The 25,064-nt window shown below is 33.8% G+C and overlaps 1 protein-coding gene across 2 annotated transcripts in view; it reads right to left on the minus strand.

Moving 5' to 3' along the window:
- Positions 1–25,064, minus strand: part of SLC39A10 (solute carrier family 39 member 10) — a 105,198-nt gene that overhangs the window by 19,779 nt on the left and 60,355 nt on the right. For both annotated transcript variants that reach the window (XM_060152408.1, XM_060152407.1), the window contains exons 2-6: positions 20,679–21,703; positions 18,540–18,747; positions 6,211–6,380; positions 4,269–4,457; positions 217–337 (exon numbers count right to left, since the gene is read on the minus strand). In XM_060152408.1, coding sequence (XP_060008391.1) covers positions 217–337; positions 4,269–4,457; positions 6,211–6,380; positions 18,540–18,747; positions 20,679–21,692 — 1,702 coding nt within the window. In that variant the 5' untranslated portion in view covers positions 21,693–21,703. The remainder of the gene's footprint in view (positions 1–216; positions 338–4,268; positions 4,458–6,210; positions 6,381–18,539; positions 18,748–20,678; positions 21,704–25,064) is intronic.

Below are 25,064 nucleotides of genomic sequence, written 5' to 3' on the forward strand. Positions count from 1 at the left end.
TGCCCTGTAATATAATTAATTGGTCCCACATTCCAGTATAAGTAACACTGAAAATAACAAAAACACTAACAAAATCAGTTAAGATATATGTAAGGAAATAAAAGAAACTAGTATTAGAGAAGCAACAAAGACAAGAAATTTCAAACAACTCAGGCACAGTTTAGAAGCAATGTTTCAATTTTTAAAGGTTTCTCTTTAGTCAGAACTATTGTCTACCGGCAAGAGGCTTGAGCTGAAGCCAGTCAGCATCTGGTGTATTATTTAACTTATGATCTGAAAGCTTCCTTCCAATAGCTGATTCTTCTGTGTTTTGCTTCATAAACCATTTCTGTTTCCCCTGAAAAAAACATCTGGTGTTAGCATTGAATCTACAGCCACAATTAGCAACAGTATTCACTTGTTAACATCTATGGGGATAAATGGTGGTAATTTTATAAATTATTTAGAAAAGGAGTGAGAAAAATTTTTTAGAAGTTAATCAAAGGGTCTACCAGATGAAAAATCCAACTAAATTTGCATGTTATTTTTTTTCGAATACTCGACTAAAAGGTCCAATTCACATACTTTCAAGTTAAGAACAGGGTACATAGTACTGTATTATTATATGCAACCTGAATGAAATGTGTGAAATATATGTAATATCGCTCTCATTTAATAGTGTGTGGGAATGGGAAGTTCCAAAAAACAAAAGCTTAATCCTTTAAATTTCATTCTGTGTTTAACACAATCTCACTTTTCCCCATATGTGACGTAATAGACAGAGTCAAGCTTGACTTAAAATCCTAAATTTACAGTTTACCTCTATGAGACTTAGAGAAGTTTGTTAAATTTATTAAACCTAAAAATACTCATCTATAATATGAAAACGAGATTCTTGTAAGGATTAAATGAGGTGATGTATGAAAATGACCTATCAGTAACTGACTTAACAGCTATGCAATCAAGACACGTTTTCTCTCATTTAATCTGTCCTCTACTAATAAATCCTAATTATTGTAATTCATTTTTTAAGTTTGGATTTTCCTACATTCTCTCTTAATAGTCTGGTTTCTTCTCATCAGTCTATCACTAACAACTCTTCCAACTTAAATTTCTACTTTTAATCAATGTTCATTTTAAAAAGCAAATAATCAAGTATGTTAGAACAGTATGAAAGTAAAAATCAAGTTCTCTGGAAGATCCTTACTGACTGGCAGAGCATTTCCTTGTTGGTTTTGCTTATAAGCTGTGAGCTATGTTTCAGATGTTTAAGTCTTCCAGCTGCTGCATAAGTAGGCTTCTTGTGGCTAGCTGAATGTGCAGCAGAGTCTCCAAAGATGGCCATCATCAATTTCTTCCCTCCCTGTGTAAGCATTCCTCTCCACCCATAAGGAGGTGGAGTCTATTCCTTGCCCCTAAATTTTAGCAGGCCTTTTGACTTGCTTTGACCAACAGAATACAATAGAAGTGATGCTGTGCCAGTTCTGGCCTAGTCTTTTGCTTTCGCTCAGGGAGTCTGGCCACTATGCTATGAAGAAGCTCAGTCTAGACTCTGAAGAGAGGCCATGTGGAGGAGTACCAAGATGCAGACACAGAGTGAGGCATTCTTGGACCTTTCCAGCTCTGCACTGCCCTAGCCAACCCAGATTAGCAGAGTTTGAGTGAATCACTCTAGCTGATGTCAAGTGGAGCAAAAGAACTGCCCAGCTGAATCCTGCCTAAATTCCTGACAAAATTAAAAGAACTAATAAGTTGTTACAAGCTATTTTTTGGGTTGTTCTGCTTCATAGCAATAGAAAACAGAAACTGGGGGAATAGAAAATGTTCAAAAGAAAATAATATGGAGACATCCTAAAGAGAAGAAAAGAAACAGCAGTTTTAACATGAGTTAAAGAAGAAAAAAAAAGAGGAAGGAGGAGCAAACAACAGTACAAAAGTCAATGAGACAGACATAGAAAGGAAAACATCAGCTGGGATTTTGTTTAATTGCTTTGGTTCTGATTGTCCATTTTCCTAAAAACTTGCCAAATCATTACCCTCAAAGCCGCAACTTGCTGAACTAGTCGGCATCTGGTGTATTATTTAACTTATGTTCTGAAAGCTTCCTTCCAATTCTTCTATACAGACGGTCAAATGTCTGTTCTATTCAAGTATCACTAATTCCCTTTCTTCAAAAAATGCTATATACTTTTTCATCTTAGTTACTTATTGTCCTATTTATTATAAAGGAGGTGTACTTATTTATCTCCCTAGACTCCTTTCTTTGATGTACTTGATGAATTCCTCACTATTGCATTTAGAGTACCCCTCTGCAAATGGTGTTACTTTCAGTTTTTTACTTCCCACAATTTCAAATTTCCCAAAGCCTGCCATATTTTAGGGACTCTATTCTTCTATATTACTTTACTTTATAAAAATAAATGTGTTTAATTTTGCCAGTAAGTCTAGGTTCAAAATGAGATCAAGGTTAAATTATAAAAAATATAAAACCACTTTATTTTGAAGGACTATCTCTTGAAGCACTACATTTTATACTTATCTGTAAATTATACAGTTCCTAATATTTTGTACACATTCAATACTTCATATTTGCTGCTTCAGTGTTAGTAGGTACACACAATTGAAGAAAATTAGGGCTTCACAGTAACTCCAAAACTTCTTTATATACTTTGCAATTTGTATTTGTGTTCTAAATTTGGTATTCACAGAGATGGACTTTAAATTCTTTATCTAATCAATGTTTTCTTATTGAGCCCCTCATTTAAATAATTCTCTTAATCATCTTCTCTTTCCAATTCCTTATGCCATGATTCAAGCCCTCTGCACCTCTCTTCTAAATTATTCTGAATTAATCTCCTTCACTGACTCATTTCCCTCCAGCCAATCTCACCTTGGCATCCCTCCCACCACCGTCAATTCTTCACCTATCCACATGACCTTCCACATGGCCCTTCCCAAACCAAATGCTGTTAGATCTCCTTCATGTTTCTCTAAGTTGATCCTTCCCAGTTCCTTTGAGCATTCCTCAGATAAAACTTCACTGAGCGCACCATCTTGATCAACCCTCCTTTGGAAGCAATTAAATATGATGCCCTGACTAAAATATGGCCATTAAAATTAAATACACTACTTGGAATATGATATGAAAATACAGATGAGAAGTAGGATTTATTTCCCATGCATTTAGATAGCAACTGGTAATCATGATGAATGAGTCATAGTTTCAGAGCTAGTTTGTGGCTGGGCAAGAACTAGAATCACTCTCCCTGAATACCATATTTTGTCCCAAGGGGATATATACAAAACACATACATACACAAACAAGAATATATCCATAAAAACAGCATTAAAGTTTTATCATAAGAGTGGGCTGTATATATTATGATAATGACTATCCAGTGTTCTTGAAGAATTTTTTTCTGAATATTTGTAGTTAACTAACAAAATATAAACATTTTCTAACTCGTTATTGTGGAAAGCTTTCTAAAAGTGTCCTCTGGATTTCCTTACTTAAACAGAATATACTGAAGACAATCAGCATTAATATCACAAACATGTTAAGTGAGAGATGTATTCAAGACAGAGCCTTAGAGACAGATGTGAACCAATGTGAACAGGGAGGAGTGTAAATCACAGTGAATGGTAATACCTGAACTTACTTTCTTGGGGAAAAAATTCTTTTAGGTATTTATCTTATTCTAATAAATGTGACATGAAAGACAGTTCAATAATCCAAGCATCATCTCTGAAGTGTTTGTCACTCTTGAGATGAGTCACCATTTCCTTCATTTCATTATATTTTCTTCCTACAAAGCCCCCTGAATCTAAATTCTTCGTACCTCTAGTGCTTACACCATTGGCAAGGCATTTCTGGTAAAGAAATGTGTTGTGCAAAAACATTTTCATTAAAAGATATGGCAATGAAAGCCCCCTATACTTGAAAATATTATCTATGAAGACCAATGAGATTTGCTTCTATTTATACATTTTTGCATTTTTAATAAGAATAAATTGGCCAATAACTTTTTTCAGACTATTTAAATCAATTAGATAAGAAGCAACACAAAATTAACTGAAACTGAGACTCCTATATCTTGATTATAAATGCCAAAACAAACGTAATGACAAAAAAATGGCAAAGATCAAAGTCAGTTTTTCCTCTGAAGATAATCTATTAAACGATATTTAATACACACCAACACCATGATTAAGAAAAAACATAAGGCCCAAAAACAATGGTTTTTGAGTTTTACCTCAGAAAATAAAATAAACAATTAAAAAACACTTACTCTTTGCTGTTTGTAGTGCTTAAACATTCTAATGCAATGTTCAATGATAAATAGTAAGTAAATGCCTCCTAGAGCAACAAGTCCTTTCAATACAGCATCATATTCTTCTAGAAACTTCTTAGACTCGTGTCCATGAGAATGTCCATGCCCATGTGCATGTTGATGACTGTGATCATGTCCACCCTGAGACTGTTAATAAGAATAAGAAAAACTTCTAAACAAGTAATTTAAATGCTATTTTGAGACTATAATCTCCAGAAAAAATATCCCCTATTATCTCAATTGAATATAAGTAGTCTTCCATTTAATTTTGCTATCCTCAGTGGCCTGGAAAGTACTACATTTCATGGTAACTCTAAAACAAAGACCAAAAACTCAAATGCCTATCAGGTTTAAGATACATCCTACAGTAAAAGAATCAAACCAGCAGTAAGATAAGAGGTAATGGTGGGTCCTTCATAAACTGAAGTGAACATGTCCCAGATATATGCCTTAATATTCAGTAATTTAACCTTCTCTTAAGCTGATTATATTTTTCTTTTATAAATTATTTCAAAGAAGTGATGAGATGTTATGTCTGCATATACTGCTGAACATGAGCAAAAGAATATACTTAAACATGTGTTTAATTTTCTGTATTTTAATTCTTTATCTTAAGAGAATGTAAGAGTTAGAGAACTGGTCTTCAGTATTTTCCCTCCTTGTAACATTTGTTTGTATTCCTTCCCTATTTGCTAGTGGTCAACAGAAGAGGTTTCTAAACCTCTCAAAGAAGATATGACCATTACAAAAGGTAATAGCTTCATTTAATTAACACTTCTTAAGGAAAAAAAAAGTTAAATAGCACTTAAACATTGTTCGCACTTCAACTGTTCTAATTTATTAGGCCCAGTTCTGAAACAGACTGTTGCTATGCCTGGTGGCTGGTAGAAAGGGCAGGCAAAGGGTTGCAATAAGGGAGAAATAAATAAATAATATATAATAAATCAACAACAAAAAATGCATATTCACGGCCTTAACATTAATTTTTTTTAAAGGCAATGCCATGCATTGTTCTAGATACTAGACCTGGAATTCTCAACCCCGAGTGCAGAAGGCGAGAAGAGGTGCACACAACATAGAAATACAATTCTGTCTCCCAAATACTCCTGAAGGGAGGTGATGAGAACATAAAAAAATATTCAAACCTATAATTTTACATTTGGAAATGAAAAAAGCCCTGTTGTTTTTTTATTTGAAGGAAAGACAGTAATACTGGCTCAAACACTCTTAACTGGTGACAGATTTTAAAAGGTTAATAAGCAAGGTAAAGGTACTAGGAGTGTGGGCTTATGATCATATCATTAGAAGTGTTCCCAAATGGAAGAACACAAGTGGCACACCAGGTGAAAAGATAAATGGCCCCATGGGTAAAGAGCTAAATGCCTAAAATTGTTAACTGAGTATGTCTGCCTATTCCTGCTCAAATAAGGATGCCTGTGGAGCACTGGCTATGTGTACAATCATCATAAAACCCTATACGTTTCTTCTAATGGCTTTCTTGATGTACCATAAAGATAAAAAGATAAAACACTCATTGATGTCCAAGTATTCACTTTCAGAACTGCTAATAGAGCATTTTTTAAATTTCAGTTTTACTGAGGTATAACTGACATAAAATTGTAAGAGAGTTAAAGTGTACATTGTGGTGATTTGATATGTATACACTGTGACAGGTGAAGATAAAACTGACACTACCAGTTTTTTGTTGTTGTTTTAAAATCTAATGATTCAATCTATTTTAATATTGCTTAATTTAAAACTGTACGAATGGAAAAAATACTTCATCCTATAAGCAAATAAAACAACAGAAATACTAGATTAGTATGCTACAGCTTGCAAATGAAGGATCCTTTTAGCTGAAATATTTTTACTTCTTAAAAAGATTTAAAAGATTTCTTACATGGGGCAGTAGATGAAGAAGGGCATCTCCACTCATTGTTCCTACAGCTAGTGCAACAAGGAATGTGAGAAGAAATTTGAAGCATCCTTGGTTAATGATGGGAACCAAGATCACTCCTAGCAAGGAAAGCAGGCTAATAACAGTGATAGAAATGATACCACAAATCCACGCTGTAGGAAGAAAGTAATGGTCAACATTAGTATGACAATATAAACCAAAAAAGCTCCAAAGAAGAAAAAACATAGGATAAATGAGTCATGGAAGACTGATTACCTTACCTAGACTATGCTTTTTAAGAAAACTTTATATTTTGGCACTACTGTGTTTAAAAACAAACAAAACAAACAACTATATAACCAACTTGAATGCTTAAAAAAAGAATTAAACTAAGACCAAGTTATAGTTATTTTCAGTGGTCCACCTTATTAGAAACAGGAACTGAAAATGACTTAAGGCTGTGGTTCACTTACACTACCTAGACTTAAATAAAATTTTACCGATGTCTAAAGGTACAGCCTTAAACTGTTTATTTAGAGACTATAATTATAAAACTCTCCCGTGAGCATTAAAGGAAGCCAAGTATCTAATGCAGCATAATCTATGGAAATCTTTCCAATAACAAAGTTTAAGAAACTTATCAGCCCAAAATATAAATATACTCAGATAAGACACAAAAAAAGCTTATTACTGGTAGCCTCACTGTATTTCATTTCTTATTTTTACAAAGGATAATTCAGTCCTATTTCCCTTGGTATCATCTTTCTTCCATACCCAGCTCCAAACTCCCTTTCCTCCAATTCAGCTTTCTGTACAATTTACTACTTTTTTAAATTTCACTATATATTTTTAACCAGATCAGAACACAGGAGAAATGTTTTCACAATATGACTTGTGAGAAACAGGTGGAATAATTCTGTGCACATTTCTTTATCTAGGCTATTCATAAGCAGATAAGATTATCAGAAATAAATGCCAGTAGTTCAGGGGGTGAGGCATCTTCACTTAAAATGAGAAATTACTTCCTATTAATGGCCTAAAATAAAATGGAAATGTTTTAAGTTTAAAATTTGTTTATTTTAATATTTATCTATAGGAAATTTCACTGAAGAGTTATAATTTTGAAAATCTTTAATCTAAAATGATTTTTTTTCTAATCAAATCTAAAAGGACTATAAATCTGCTGAAAGATTTTATGTCAAGTCTTGTGATAAGTGAATAATGGAAAAATGCATTTCTTCATCAAGATAACTTAAAATTTTCAAAGACAAAGAGAAGTAAGGATGGGTAAAAAAATAAAACTTTAATTGACCTGCTAAATGCTAAACTTTATCAATAAAACTGTTTATTCATTGGACATTTTAGTCACAGTATCCAATAACATTAACACTACAGCTAATTCTTGTTAGCTAAATTAGCTCAGAAAGAAACAGTAGGTCATCTACTACTAATGGAAGCTCTGTGGTTTATACTATATGTAACAGATAATTACTATGATAGAAACATTGGGAATCTAAAGGGCCAGAAACACTGAAATACAGCCAGAGATTGAATACAGTGCCTTCAATCCTTTTTAAGGATTTGGGGGCAATAAAGGAACAGGAACTCAACTCCCAAAGGACCAAGGTCAGAGAAAGATTCATTATAAAGCCAACAACTTGGTTAGTGGACCCAAAGAATAGGAAGGAGATTCCCCGAACTATGGATGCGACTACAGGCACAGGGAACTGAGGTAAAAAACCCTGTTGCATAAAGAAAAATATAAGGTCAAATAAGGTTTAAAGATTGACTTAATAATGATGACCAGGTTACTTTGTGTGCGCCCCATATACAGACTGGAACAATAAAATCAGTGAGTGGGAGAGCCTGAGGGAATAAGTTGGAAAAAAGTGGCCATAGGTATACATGAAGGCAGAGAACCAATAAAGCTACTGGCCAACTAAACCAAAAAAGGTTTGTCAAAACTACTGCAGCTCTCTAGCTCCAATCACACTAGTGGGGAAAAAAATTAAAAAGGGAGCGACAAAAGGTACTGACAATAACTAAATGGGAAACACCAAGGCTAATAATGAAAACATCAACCTGAAAATAAAATGTCTCATATATTAATATACAACTCTCCCTTCCCAAATATATTTTTCCTTAGTTTGGCAATAATCCAATCTAGAAGCAATATATCTCAAAAAAAGCCAATCCAAAAGCAACCTCAATCAAGAACTTAAAGAAAAACAGCACAAAGATACTGAAAACCCAGCAATTCATATTCCAAGATACTCTGAAGTAGAAAAAAATAACTGTATATACACACTAATGTAAATATGTATGGATGAGGATTGACAAAACTACAGACAAGACCCAAATACACTAGACAAAATAAATTTAATTAACTCTTCATAATTATTAGAATTTTTTATTAATCAGAATTCACCAAAAAGGCACTGGAATATTCACCAAAATTACCCAATAAAAGTATTTATTTTATTTCTATGTCCCAATGTCCAAGAAAATTCATATAACCAGATTAAGCTGCTAAATTAAAATCTGTATTAGCCAAAATCTAGTTGGGTAAATCTTGTTAACTTGATTTATTCTTTTTCCTAGGGTTACATTATATTCTATACTGGGGAATATATATGCATTCACTTCCGGATTTTCCTATTAAGACATTTGCAATAAATATAAAATTTCTAAATCTTAATATAAGGGAACACTATTAATTTGATGCAGTAGACATGTGAGATGATTAACAAATTATACAATACAATTTAGCAAAGTAATAAAATATTAGCATTACAAACATATTTTTAAATTTGTGCTTATTAGATTATGAAATTTAAGACCCTATTATACCAACATATATTCTTATAAGCATATTTACCAAGTTTAATCATTAAAGAGTTGAGAGAAAATGTTATTCTGTTCCCTAATCATACAAATTATATCTAAAAATGAACATTATTCTAAGCAAGTATTTCCTTTATAAAATTCTCATCATATAAACTTCTGGCTCAGGGTATCTTGAATGTGAAGAAAAGTCCAAGAGTCTATGAAGCCATAAACATTTTGCAGTGTTCTACGATGATTTACAATCTCAAATGGCTTCTGGTCAATTAGTCAAAACTCAAGTTACCAAATGACAAATCAACCAAAATGGAATTCAGTGAAAATCAATTTGCCAATATGCTGACAGGTGAGCTAAATACAGTATAACTGAAGAACAAGCACTGGCAGATTGAACAAATTAAATCAGCCAAGTGCTTACACATGTAGCTGAGGGAAGGTCTGTGTGAAAGGGTATATGAGTTCATATGTGTACAAATGGGTATATGTCACATATTACACTCTCCCAGGTACAATTTCTCATGAATCAGTGCTGGTAATTGTATCTCCTTATTATCCTCCTGAGAAAGCAAATCTGTAAACTAAAAGAAATGTCTGAAAGAGAGAAGCCCACTTTATGATTAGAAAATCACTAGTACTTGTGATTATCTGACATCTGAAACTCACGAGAATACAAGAAAACATCACAATCCCACAAAGCCAAAAGTCTTACATGAATCAACCCAAGGTCACAGTACTGGCCAACTTCAAGAGCACCATTCTCATTGTATTTTTGGGTGAATGTCATTTACTTAGAATACAATGTGAATTATGCCATGTGGAGTTGTTCAATGAAGTGATATTACATTGAGCCTGGACAGCTGCCCCTCCAAATGAGTTAATATATATATATACACATACACACACACTCACACTTTAAAAAAATACTTAATAGAAATGTTTTTTCTTTATTGGTTATACAATAAAATGATTGTTAAGAAACTGGTTATTTCAAAAACATATAATAGATTTACAAAAAGCAAACAAAAAAAGAGAGAACATAAGTATAATATAGAAGAAAATAATCACGTCACAAAAAGAAAAACAAAAAGACAATGAAAGGGACAAAAAAGAAATATAAGATCAACAGGAAAACAAGGCTTAAAATGGCAATAAATACATATCTATCAATAATTACCTTAAATATCAATGGATTAAATGCTCCAATCAAAAAACACAGAGTGGCAGAATGGATAAAAAAACAAGAGCCTACAATATGCTGCCTACAAGAGACCCATTTTAGTGCAAAGGACACACACAGATTGAAAGTGAGGGAATAGCAAAAGATATTTCATGCAAATGGAAATGACAAGAAAGCGGGGGTTGCAATACTTGTATCAGACAAAATAGACTTTAAAACAAAGATCATAAAGAAAGATAAAGGAGGACACTATATAATGATAATACAAGAAGATCAATACAAGAAAAGGATTTTACACTCGTCAACATATATGCACCTAATATAGGAGCACCCACATAAATAAAACAAATACTAACAGACATAAAAGGAGAAACTGACAGGAATACAACAATAGTAGGATACTTTAAAACCCCACTCACATCAATAAACAGATCTTCCAGACAGAGAATCAATAGAGCAACAGAAATACTAAATGATACGATAGAGCAGTTAGACTTGATATTTTCAGGACATTACATCCAAAAAACCCAGAATACACATTCTTTTCAAGAGCACATGGCACATTCTCTAGGACTGACCACATACTAGGGCACAAAACAAGCCTCAACAAATTTAAGAGTACAGAAATTATTCCAAGCATCTTTTCTGACCACAATGGCATGAAACCAGAAATTAACCACAGAAAAAGAAATGAGAAAAAAACGATTACATGGAGACTAAACAACATGCTACTAAAAAACCAATGGGTTAATGATGAAATCAAAAAGAAAATTAAAAAATATCCTGAGATAAATGACAATGAAAACATCACCATACAAAATCTACGGAATGCAGCAAAAGAGGGATATTAATAGCAATACAGGCCTTCCTCAAGAAAACTCTCAAATAAACAACCTACCCTACCACTTAAAAGAATTAGAAAAAGAAGAACAAACAAAACCTAAAGAAGGAAAGAAATAATAAAGATCAGAAAGAAAATAAATAAAATAGAGATTAAAAAAACAAGAGAAAAAGTCAATAAAACCAAGGGCTGGCTCTTTGAAAGGATAAACAAGATGGACAAACCACTGGCCAAGCTCACCAAGAAGAAAAGAAAGACAACTCAAACAAAATAAGAAATGAAAAAGGAAACATAACAACTGATACTGCAGAAATACAAAAAAACTGTAAGGGAACACTATGAACAATTACATGACAACAAATTTGACAACCCAGAAGAAACGGACAAGTTTCTAGAAAAATACAGCCCACCAAAATTGAATCAAGAAGAAACAGATAATTTGAACAGACTGATCACTAGAACTGAAATAGAATCTGCAATTTAAAAACTCCCACAAAAGTCCAGGACCAGACGGCTTCACAGGCGAATTTTACCAAACATACAAAGAAGAACTTATACCGATCTTTCTCAAACTCTTCCAAAAAGTTGAAGAGAAAAGAACACTCCCAAGGATATTCTATGAAAAGAGTTTTCTCATTCTTCCAACTAGAGGAAATATATATAATATGCTTGCTACCTTCGAAAGATTTTTCAAATTGATTTTAGAAAATAAATTCTAGAACTAAAAAGGATCCTATAACCTCCAGTAACATTTTTTATACATAAAATATAGAGAGCACAACTGAGACTATTATAATATATTGAGTTTAATTACTCCTCTGTGAATATGCTGCCTTGATTGACAGAGTTGGAAATTATAAAAAATATTTTCAGGGTTTCCCTGGTGGTGCAGTGGTTGGGAGTCCGCCTGCCGATGCAGGGGACACGGGTTCGTGCCCCGGTCCGGGAAGATCCCACATGCCGTGGAGCGGCTGGGCCCGTGAGCCATGGCCGCTGAGCCTGTGCATCCGGAGCTTGTGCTCCACAACGGGAGAGGCCACAACAGTGACCAGCCCGTGTACCACAAAAAAAAAAAAAAAATTTTCAAAGAGGCCAATTATTCTGCCCCTTTATGAAGAATTTTTTAAATTCCTTGCTTACTTGTAGCTATTTGAACTGGCAACATACTAGCTATTGTCATATTGTATAGCTAGAAAGAACTTTAATAATCTACAGTAGCATTTCTCAAACTGCTCATCTAATTCTATGAGATAGGTGGCATTCCAAGGGGAGTGAGGAAAGAATTTTAATAATCAAAAAGACTTGGTAATTCTGGATTAAACAAGTTCCCTCAGAGCCTCTAACAGTTTAATGAGCAATGTGAATTTCTGCAAGGGGGAAATAATATGCAGTATTTTTCTAACTTACTTGATCATGGAACCTATTAATATAGCACAATGAGCCAGTATCCTGAAGAACACAATTTAGCAGACCCCAATGTGTCCAATGTCCTTTTACTTTAGAGATTTGTATTTGTATATTTAGGCAAAGAGATGTTAAATGCTAAACATTACCACTTCACACCTACTAGGATGGCTTTGAAAAAAAGAAAAACACATGTTGGCAAAGGTGTGGAGAAACTGGAACGTCTTACGTTGCTAGTGGGAACATAAAATAGTGCAGCCACTGTAGCAAAGATTTGGTAGTTCCTCAAAAAGCTAAACAGAATCACCATATGACCCAGAAATTCCACTCCTAAGTCTATACCCCAAAGAACTGAAAGCAGAAACTCAGATACTTGTATGCCTTGTTCATTACACCATTATTCACAATAGCCAAGCGTCCATCAATGAATGAATGGTTTAACGAAATGTGGTATATACATGCAATGGACTAGTATTCAGCCACAAAAAGGAATGAAGTTTTGATACATGCTACAACATAGGTGAACCTTAAAAACATTATGCTGAGTATTTCAAAATAAAGAAGAGACAGAAAAGACAAACATTGTATGATTCCACTTATATTAACTATCTAGAATAGTCAAATTCATAGAGACAAAAAGATTAGAGGTTACCAGGGGCTGGGGGTAGGGGGGAAATGAGCTATTGCTTAATGGTTACACAGTTTCTATCTGGGGTGGTGGGTAAAAAAAGTTTTACAAGTAGTGTGATGGTTGCACAACATTGTGAATGTAATAAATGCCACTAATTTGTACACTTCAATGGTTAAGACAGCAAACTTTATGTTATATATATTTTACCATAATAAAAAATAGTTAAACAGCTAGCTAAAATGGCAAAGTCAAAACTAAACCCGGGCTTCCCTGGTGGCACAGTGGTTGAGAGTCCGCCTGCCGATGCAGGGGACACGGGTTCGTGCCCCAGTCTGGGAAGATCCCACATGCCGCGGAGTGGCTGGGCCCATGAGCCATGGCTGCTGAGCCTGCATGTCTGGAGCCTGTGCTCCACAACAGGAGAGGCCACAACAGTGAGAGGCCCGGGTACTGCAAAAAAAAAAAAAAAAACCAAACCCAAAGTCCTTCCTGAATCCACTGTTTTCTCCAGTAACTCAAAGTATTTTCAGAGAATTCTAGGCCAAGTGATTTATTTACCACTTATGTATTTACCCCCAGGGAGATGGCTTCACATAAAAGAGGATTTACAAGAAAAATAAGTATAATTAAACATAAAAATAAGAAGAAATATCATTTCAGATAAATCAGAAATTTTCTAGATATTTTGTATAGATTACAACTATTCCATCACAACTGTTTCATTAGCAAAACAGCCCTATTATTCCATAAGTGTATGTTATTAGATACGTTTTCTTATACTGGCTTATTAATTTTTAACAGTAATTTTAGCTTTCTAGCACTAAAAATTTAAGGAGTAGTCATTCTCCTAACTTAAATTTTCTTCAAGGAAAATTACGATTTCTTTGAACTATGAGAAGTAAAGTTGTTTTGAATTTATTGTACCTGAAATACCTTCCCATGCTATTTAAGTATGTACTTATTTTTAGAATTAATAACATACACATTTAAAGCTCACATAAACTATCATAATTTCTTAGGTGTAGAAAAAAGGCAACTCAGGTAATAAAATTTTTCTGATTTTCGACCAAAGTATTGTGTTTTTTCGATCACAATTTGGTATAAAGCCATAAAAAAGCAAAATAACAACGATAAACAATGAACAATAAAAGGAATCTCATAAAACTTATACCAACCTAACACTATGCAAACTATTAAGTACAACTAGCAAATGTTTTCTTTATTTGTACCCAAGATACCATATGCAATAAAAAATGCTAAATGTTTGAAATAAGCTTCACTTATTCTGCAAATTAGGTCTCTTAAAACGTTAAAGGTCTTCAAGCTTAGTTATTCACCAACTCCCTTTCTCATTATCTAGAGAGAAAATGCATTCTTTTAAAAAGAAGCGCTCATCTGTGGAAACTTTCTAATTAACTTGGTTCAAAGCATGTGCAAGATGGCAGTTTTCTACACTGTTTCAGCATTTTAATTGGCAGAAAATGCTGAGCGGCTTATTCACAACTCCCCTTGATAATTAAGCTAGGGTCAACTCTATGACTAAATGAGCCAATCTTGTGAGACAAACGATTCCTACCATACACAGTATATATAGAATTTGGTTTACAGCAGTCTCTGAATAGTTAATGAGGTAGTAGCTGTGTCACTATGGGAGATTTATACAGAACAAGTTAACCTTGTTTAATGGTGCAGCAGTCACTGAAAATAATTACTAGCAGAGCATTCTCTCTAACAATCATTAACATCTATCAGGACATAATTAATTCAAGCTTCATTTCTGAGAATGTTAATAACCACCTGCAAACAACTAATCAATATTCACTATTAGTAAAGTATTCGTTTTCAAAGCAAGTACAATTTCCTCTAAGGCTTTTCATATTTAATAAATGTAATTTTCAACATTACTATAGTCAAGCATCTGTCAACAGCCTTGTGAAAATATATAGATTATGTCAATATTACAACATAGACAACTCTAAGTCATAACCCACAGCTGATGAGAAAACAAAGAACTAGAGTTTTTTTAAGAAACCATAAAAACAAAAAAGGCTATTAGTTTTAACTCCAGATGCCACAATCTTGTCAGTCTCCATTTTTCCCCGCAAAGAACAAATGTATTTTATTTTTTATTAAGTTAAATAATCTTAGACCTAGCTTCCCCTTTTATTCCTGCCAGGGAGAATTTATAAGCACCTGAGAGAGACTGTGGCTCTCAAGGTGTTTACTCATCTACAAAGATCAATGAGCATGAAGCCACAAAGAGGACATATTTTGTCTATCCAAAGATCATTATTCAAGTCTAGCATGTGAAATCACTTTTCTCTGCCTTTCCAGATCTTAACAGACTGAACCCAGCTTGTCTAACTAGAAGACTATTCTCAGGTTGTTTTCTTTTTTTTTTTTTAATGACTAATCTACACTTATAGTAATACTTACTTATATCAATATTTACCTCTACCCGTTTGCTGTCTATATCTGCATTATCTGTCAAATCACTAACACTCTCCTTATCTCCCTGTCACTAACACCCTCCTTATCTCCCTGTCATTTACATTTTAGCAAAGCACACTTAAGAACCTTTTCAGCAGGAAGCAGTAGAGCACAGCATAGGAGAAGAGCATAGTGGTTACATTACAGGTTTTAGATGGAGAATACTCTAGTTCCTATCACAGCTCTGCTGCCTGGCAGCTATGTGACCTTGGGCATGTTACTTAACTTCTCAAAGCCTCCTTTCCTCAGCAAAGAGAAGTAAATAAAAGTGCCTATCTCATGGGTGTAACAAATTAAATTAAATAACTCTTGTAAAAGTGTTTAAAATAGCACACGGTAAGGTTCCAATAAATATAGGCTATTATGATTAATTTATCTATTCTGAAGTCATTTTCCTATTGCAAAGAAATTAACCAAGAATAGGCAGGAACCTAGGAGACTTAGTTATGTATTGAGCGCATTTCTTTTTATGTGTACTCTTTTAAGCTTTAAGGAATGTCTCTATCATATAAAACTCATACTAGAATGTGATATTCTTAAACGTGTCTACCTTATCGCTACACTATGAAAAAATTTTAAATGCTGCTCTTTCAATCTTTCATCTATTTTATCGGAATTCTGTTTTCAGCTCATATTCATACACATCAATTTAGTCACTTTTTAATTACTATGTAATACCACCACTATATCTTGGGCATTTCAACCAGAACTGTATTCATCATGATTTTGCAAATGATGAAGTTCCTGAAATACAACTCATTCTGAGTGAGAACACTGTATTATCAAAGTACACTAGGCTGGCTTACAAGTGTTCTTCCTAGGTTAGAACTGAAAGTTTATAGACTAATATTAAGCAATTTATTCATTTAATCAATATATGAGTGCTTACTTTTTGTCCAAAGTACCCTTTATCTTAGGCACTAGGGATGCTGAGATGAAAGACCCAATCACTTCCTTTAAGCAACTAAAGTCAAACAAAAACGTAACTAATCCAATTATGAACTCTGTACCATGATGGAAATATCCAGAGAGTATCAAGGTAGGGGACTTAATTAAGCCTAGGATGGTCACTAAGTTATCCCAGAGAGACTAATCCTTGAGCTGAATCTTTGAGGAATCATAGTAGTCAGCCAAGTAGAGAGGTTTACAATGTGAAAAGGCACAGAGGCATGAAGGTAAACCAGCATAATCTATTACCATGAGTTTGTTATGATTAGAGCTAAGAGGGAAGAAACGAATGGTGGAGGATAAAGATGGAAAGGTAGGTAGGCATGGATCATATTCTGGAAAGCATGATTGGGAGAAAAAAAAACAACACTCTGAACTTTGAACAACATAGCATAATGCAGTATTCTAAAATATATGAGGAAAAAAGTATAACTAGCACATCATATCAAATCCATGTTCTCATAGCTATTACTGCTTACAATACAAAAAATGTAGAAAAATATAGAGATCTAATGAAAAATATTAGTGTAACAATATGTGGCAAAAATCATAAAGGTGATACCAGAATTAGCTAAATTTGGAAAATAATAGCACAGTGATTGCCCAGAACATTTATCAGACAAACCTCAGACTTGGTGGGTTTTATCTAGGTCTGGGAATTGTGGGCAAGTTACTAAACTTTTCTGTACCTCAGCTTCCTTATCTGTAAAAACAAGAATCATACAATAGCTCCCTCACATAATAATTCAATAATTATTATTAAAATTTACTAAAAAGAAAAAAAAAAGCATGTAAAACACTTAGAACATGGATATCAAAATGGTTAAACTTCCCAGGACTGAATCTGACCACTATCACTCACTAGTTCTGAGACCCTGGGAAAGTTATTAGGGTAACATTCTCCACCTCATAAGACTGTTGTGAGGAGTAAATTAACTGAGTTTAGAACAGTGCCTGCAATACATGTTTGTTAATAAATAAAAGGAAAACATATGTATTAAATAAATGCCAGCTATCACTAAAAAGAAAAATCCATGTCAGAGTATCTCCTTTGCATTTTAGAAAGATAAATCTAGCTTAAATGCTAAGCATGACCTACAAAGGGGACAAAAACACAGGCAGGGAAGGTTATGAAGGCATTTCAACAATTCAGGAAAGAACCAAGGAGGATCTGAACTAAAGTTATGACAGAGTGGATACAGTTGGAAGATATTTAAGACTCAACTGGACTTGACAACTGATTATACAAGGGGAAATAGGAAATGAAAATTAAAACCATAAGAGGGAAAAAAATCAAAGATTTTCAGATTTTATCAAAAGAATGAATTGGAATGGCATTTGGGATTCTATAAGAGGTACGAACTTCCTGTGGAGTAGAAGTTCCAGAAATATTAGATGGGAGGTATCTGTAAACATCAAGGTGGAGCAATCTAGCCAACTGGATATGATGAAAAAGAGCCTAGAGAGAAGTTTAAAAATAGTTTTGGTTTTACCCATTTGGTTTTACTCTCTAGAAGTGCCCATGATGAAGTTCATGTGCCAATCACTGGCATTTCTGAGACATTCCTAGAGTTTTACCACACTGGCTTCCCTTTTTACTTCCTCAGGAACTTAATAATCTTTTCATTAGAGCCCCTCACCCTGCTAAATGTTAAGTAATTATAACATCATATAACTTTAATTAGGGGTCCCCTTATTAACATTTGCCCATCAAGAAGAATCTATTTATGATAAACCTGTATTTCCTTTCTAATCTATTAGTTCTCTGTCCGTAGCAAAACATTCCTCTGTAGTGTCAGAAGACATTTGTAAACTGTATTGTGCCTCCTTGTCTCCCCCCAATCTTTTCTAAACACACATAACTAAACATGATTAAAACATACTGAAAGTCACCAAAAGGAAAGCAATCATTTGGAATTACTTCCTCATTCAATTACATTAAAAAAAAAATAAGTACAGAGACTTTTTTGAGGAGAAAGAACTTAAATCTTTCTTACCTGATGCCCCTATATTTGCCTTATCTTCAGGAACCAGATTTTTATCTTTATTTAAATCTTCAACTAAAAGTCTGTCGAAATGCTCAATACAAAGTCTGCTGTCGATTTGATATAACAAAGCAGGGCAAAGGTACGTAAATAGATCAGGTGAGATTGGAGAATTGGCCCGATGACCATAGTATTTTAACAACTGAGTGACATTCAAACACTGCAAGGAAATTGATAAAACAAATTAAGTAAGAGTACTTTAAGAAGATTATGCAGAAAAATAAAATATTATATAGTAAAATATATTCTAAATATTATTTGAAAATAATCTGCAATATATAGATACCTATTACAAAGAATGATTTTTGACAGGAATTTATGATAGGAATACATTCAACTTGATTATCCAAAACTTTTAATAGATTTGAACCATTTTCCACTGCAACATATAAAAGATGATGACTTTCTGCCATCAATAAGAATGACTTAGAACTATATTCCCAAGATCCTTAAGGGGTGAGGAAAAAAATCACTTCCCTAGTCAAAGTGCAATCATCAATCGCTCAAGATTCTTATTTGTGAAACAGTGTTAAACAGTTAAGAGTTCTTTAACAACTTTATATTAAAATATACAAGGATATAGACATGTTCACTAAGGTACCCCAAAAGAATATCATATAGGGGAATTCTATCCCAATGCTAAAACTGGAGGATTAAAAAAAGGCAGCTTTATCCACTGGTACTTTAAGTACAAAATATAACAAAACAAAGAAGAAAACAAGTAACAAAAAATTCTGGACCCATCATATAGTAAAAACAAATACATAAAATTGAGGCAAAGGACATGGCACTACCTCTTTTTCATACATATGCACTCTGGTTGCATGCTTGCTTATTTTATCTATGGTACAAAAAACAGAATCAAAACATACAAACAAAAAAAATGATTTTTTTCAGGCCTTTACATGAGATACTACTACCCTATCCAATGCATAGAATATTTCCAGAAATCTTGAAAAAATCCTCAGTATGCATCAGGCCTATGAGGATACAAAATAACAAGTCTGATGATCCAGACCCCACAAGTAGAATACAAAAAGTAAACATTACTGATAATGTCTAGTTATTATCAACAAGGTTCTAGGATATTACCCATAGTAACAAATTAATATATTTCTTTAAAAGTACACTAAGATTTTAAAATTTGCTAAAAACCAAATATCTAATGATTTGTCCAGTAAATAAACAAAGATATTTACTTAGATATAAAACACACTTCCATAATAAGAGACAGAAACAACAAAGGTTGAGGTCATTTTCCACATTAGATGGTGCTGCTTTTTCTACATCCGAACAATAAACAAATTCAACAATTTTTTTAAACTTTAATGAGGGCTAAATATAAGAATACATAAGAGTGTTGATACACTTTTAATGAAACAAAAATGTTTTTAAGGTGAATAGTTTTTTTTAAAAATCAAGAAGGAACCATCAAATGTGAAAGAATTCAAAAAAGCATGAAAATTTAAAAGAAAAACAAAACCATCCCATTACTATTGGAGTTTCCCATTATTATATCTTTTTGCATTCATTGTACATCTGTTGAAAGCATAAGAAAAGACTAATATGAGCAAGTAGGTCCTATGATAAAGTGACAGAGAAAACAAACCTACCACATGTGCAAAATACCTGACTTCGTAGCTAGATCAATAACTGGGAACCACTCCATAGTTAATAAGTTAACAATTATGAAAAAAAACTGTCTAGGAACTTCCCAAGAAAACAGTTTGAACAAAAAAAAAGTCTTCAATTTTCAAATATCTAGAAACCAGCTAACAGTAACAACATGTAAACTAATTTGGGGAGTCAAAACAAGTCTTAAGCAAGAGAGTAAAATAAGGAACAAAAATAAGGAATATATTTTCTAACAACCTTTAAACATTTAGGAATTGAAGGAACCCAAATTTGAGAACGAACAATGCAAGTGAAAATGCAGCTAAAAATCTTTAATCTGATTTTGATTCCTTAATGTATTTTGTAACTGGAAATAAGTTTGAATATGGTTGACTATTCCTCTGTTACTTCTCTTTTTACCTAAAAATGCTCCACAATCATCTGAGAATTACGGAGCAACCATCTTGTTCTGCTTACCTCATGTTGCCGGTCATCTTCGTTATGATCTTTGTGACTAGCAGCTGCATAAATTGCACTTTTTTTAACATGCGGTGCTTCTCGCTTTCTAGTATGTCGAAGTTCACCTTCGTTATCAGGATCAAGATCTTGGTGTCCGTGACCAGGATCATGACCATTATGTTCTGGAAGATGTACATGAAAATGACCTGGGTTATGTACACGATCAGGTTTGTGGACCCGATTATGCTCGTACTGTTCACCCTGATCATGGTTAGGGGGAAAACCTGGTGTAATAACCTCAGAATTTTCATTACTTTTCTTCCCTTTTCTCTTCTTCTTTCCTTTCAGTAGCTTACTTTCAGATTGTTCCTGTGTTTTATTGGTCTCTGTAGAAGGTTCATGGCTAGGCTCCCCATGCTCACTGTGAATAATGGAATCATTAGGAAAATGGCGAGTAGTGTTATGATCAAGGTGATGACGCAAACAATGGTGATGACATAAGCGATGATTACGGTCATGCATATGTTTATCATCAGATTTGACAGACACTTCAATTGTCTCTTTCTCTGGATCACACTTATGGCTTCTTTTTGTTGATACACTGGTCACAGTTTGATTTTCTGAATTTAAATGACTATGGGAATGCTGGTGGTTATGTGAGTGAAAATGCTTTCCCTCTTGAACTGCCAAAATATCTAAGTGAGAAACATGATCGTGGCCAAGATCCTCATGATTAATCTCAACTACTTTTATCTCTCCAAGGCCCAAGTTTGTTAAAAGTTTCTCCAGACCAAAAAAGGATAATCTTCCATTTTCACCATAACGATCAAAAAGTTTTTCAATATAATATTTTTTTTCATTTTCAGCATCCAGCACTGAAAATTTGCTCGACTCTGATTCTGTCATTCCACGATGGTGTCTGTGATGCTCTTCAGAACCATGGTCATGTTCTTCATGGCAATGGTTGCAATGATGGAAAATAAATGTCAGCAAACAAATGAGGCAAAATTTTGTGTGCATATGTACCTTCATTTCTATTTTTCCTAAAGGGAAAGAGAAACAAGCATTAGTTTATACTTATGCACACTCAAAATAAACAAACTTACCAGCAGTTGCCAATTCACTAGGCAAATTGTTTTACCCCATTTTTTTCATGCCTATGAATCATTCTTTCCTTCTTCAAGCTCCTATAAAAAATGGCCCCTTTTATCAAAATAGTGTACAGCCCTTCAAATTAATACAAATTTGCTTAAAACTCATCTGCAAGACTACTCTGACTCCCTTTAAGCACAATACTTTATACACATTTATACAGTAAATGTTGGTTCCTTCCTATATGGTCCTTTACAAAAAAGTTTACCCAACTCTGTTCTTGAGGTCCTGGTCAGTGCAATAAGGCAGTAAGATGAAATGTGTGATAAGATATGTAAGAATCAGAAAGAAATGAAACTGTCATTATTCACAAATGGCAGGATTGGGTATGCAGAAAGTCCAAAAGAATCTATGAGAATTAATAAGTTAATTTAGCACAGTTGCTGGATTTAAGGACAATAACCTAAAATCAATTGTATTTCTCTACACCAGCAATAATTAGAAAATGAAATTAGAAAAAGTTTACCATTTACAGTAGCAAATAACTAGAAATAAATCTAACAAAAGATGTGCAAGACCTTTTCATAAAAAAAGATCACATATTATTGAGAGAAATGAAGGACCTATATAAATGGATGGCTTTATCATGTTCAAGATTGGATGAGACATAGATCCAATGTAATCCCAATCAAAATCCCAGAGATAATTTTATGAAAATTGATGAGGTATTTTTAATGTTTACATGGAAACCAAGGGCCAAAAATGGACAAGACACTCTATCTACCAGTTACTAAAGACTGTGGGTATCTGGTGTAAGAACAAATAAATAAATAACATAGTCTAAAAATAGGAAAAATTCTCTTTTCCTTGGTGCTTGGTCAACTAGATTTCGATTAGAAGAAAAATAAATTAAACTTGACCCCTACCTCACACCATATGTAAACATCAATTATAGATGGATTGTAAATGTAAATCTAAAACAGTAAATTTTAAAGTAAAACAGGGTCCAAAACTGTGCTGCACAATATGGTAGCCACTTGTCAAGTGCAGCTACTTAAATTTAAACTAACAGTTTAATTAAAAATTCAGCTTCTTGGGAGTTCCCTGGCAGTCCAGTGGTTAGGACTCGGTGCATTCACTTTGGTGGCCCAGGTTCAATCCCTGTTTGGGGAACTAAGAACCCAAAAGCTGCGCGGCACGGCCCAAAAGAAAAGCCCCCAAAACAACAACTGTTTCTCAGTCACCTAATTACATTTTAAATGCTCAATAGTCACATGTAGCTCATGGCTACCATACTGAACAGTGTAGACAAAGAACATGTCAATCATCACAGAAAGTTCTACTGGACAGCATGCTTCTAGAATATGGAAATATGATGTGAGTCATTCATGCAATATTAAAGTTTTCTAGAATAAACAGGTCAAAGTCATTGTCATCCTATACTTTATATAACCCACTATATCCAAAATATTATCATTTCAACATGTAATCAGTATAAAAATTATTAATGAAATTTTTACATTCTTTTTTATACTATGTCTTTGAAATCTGGCATGTATTTTATACTTACAGACATCTTAATTCAGACTAGCCACATTTCAACAGCCACATGTGGCTACTGGCTACTGTACTGGAAAGTATAGATCTAGAAGATTTATTTGGGAGACTAGCTTCAAGACCTTCAAGATAGGACATAATGTGCATTATGAAGGAAAGACTGATCAAGTACACTACATTAAAATAAAGAAATTTCTATTCAACAAGAGATATCATTAAGAGACTAAAAAGGCAACAACAGACTGGAAGAAAATTATGGCAATGTTACTAGTCAATATATAAGGAATTTCTACAAATCAATATGAAAATTATGAGACAACTCAATGGAAAAATGGGAAATTTGAACGGGCACTTCATAAGAGGACAGCCAAATTGCTAAGAAGCATATGAAAGGATTCTCAACCTCAATAGTCATCAGAGAATTATAAATTAAAATCACAAGTAGATAGATACCACTATATACCCACCAGAATGAGTAAAGTATAAAAGATGTAGGCAAGAATATGGATCAACTGGAACCTGCATATACTGCTGGTGGGACTGCAAATTGGTATCTTATGGAAAACTATTTGGCAGGATCTGCCAGAAGTTGAACATAAGCATATCCACCCACATAGCAATTCTAGTCCTGGATATATGCAGAAATACATGTACAGAGACACAAAAAGACATGAATGAACATGAAAGTTCACATAACTATTATTCATCATAGCTCAAAACAGGAAAAAGGCCAAATGTCCATCAACAGTAGAATGGATAAACAAAACAATAATTTTACAATGGAATACTGCACAGGAATGAAAATATAATCACAGATTCACACATTAACACAGATGAATCTCACAAATTGAGACTGAGCCAAAGATAAATGCTAACTAAACTATAGAGCAAAATTCTATTTATATAAAATTTAAAATGGGCAAAACTAAACCACGACAATGATTATTTTTTGAAGGGAAGGTAGAGGGTAATAACTGGGACTGGAAATTGTAGTAATGTTCTCTTTCTTTACTTGAGTAATGGTTACACAAATATGTTTACTTTGTGATAATTCATTGTACTTATCATACTCTGTGTACTTTTCTGTACACATACTGTACTTCAATTAAAAGTTTTTAAAAATCAAATTTTCTCCAGTGAAAACCAATTAGAAAATGTAATTATAAACAAAAATTATTAGGCTCCTAGAAATAAATAGAACAAGACCATTAAAAGGAGAAATGTATATGACATTATTTGCAAAAACTGGAGAGACACCACCTACATGGATGGAATAAATGGCATAAGGTATATAAAGTCTTCCCAAGTGTATATGCAAATCTAATTCAGTGTCAATCAAAATCCCGGAAGCTGTCTGCTTTTCATGAGACTGCATAAGCTAATCTAAAAATTCATAAGGATGAGCAAAAACCCAAGGACAACCAACACAGTTCAGAAAACTAGTAAGGTGATAAAGACTTCTTTTTATGAAGTTATATAAATAAAATAACAGAACTGGCAGAGGGCCATACAGATAGACCAAAGAAACAACAGAATTCAGAAAAAGAATCAATAGGGGCTTCCCTGGTGGCGCAGTGGTTGAGAGTCCGCCTGCCGATGCAGGGGACACGGGTTCGTGCCCCGGTCCGGGAAGATCCCACATGCCGCAGAGTGGCTGGGCCCATGAGCCACGGCCACTGGGCCTGCGCATCCGGAGCCTGTGCTCCGCAATGGGAGAGGCCACAACAGTGAGGCCCGCGTACCACAAAAAAAAAA

Source organism: Lagenorhynchus albirostris, chromosome 6 (assembly GCF_949774975.1).
Source record: "Lagenorhynchus albirostris chromosome 6, mLagAlb1.1, whole genome shotgun sequence".
Lineage (NCBI taxonomy): Eukaryota > Metazoa > Chordata > Mammalia > Artiodactyla > Delphinidae > Lagenorhynchus > Lagenorhynchus albirostris.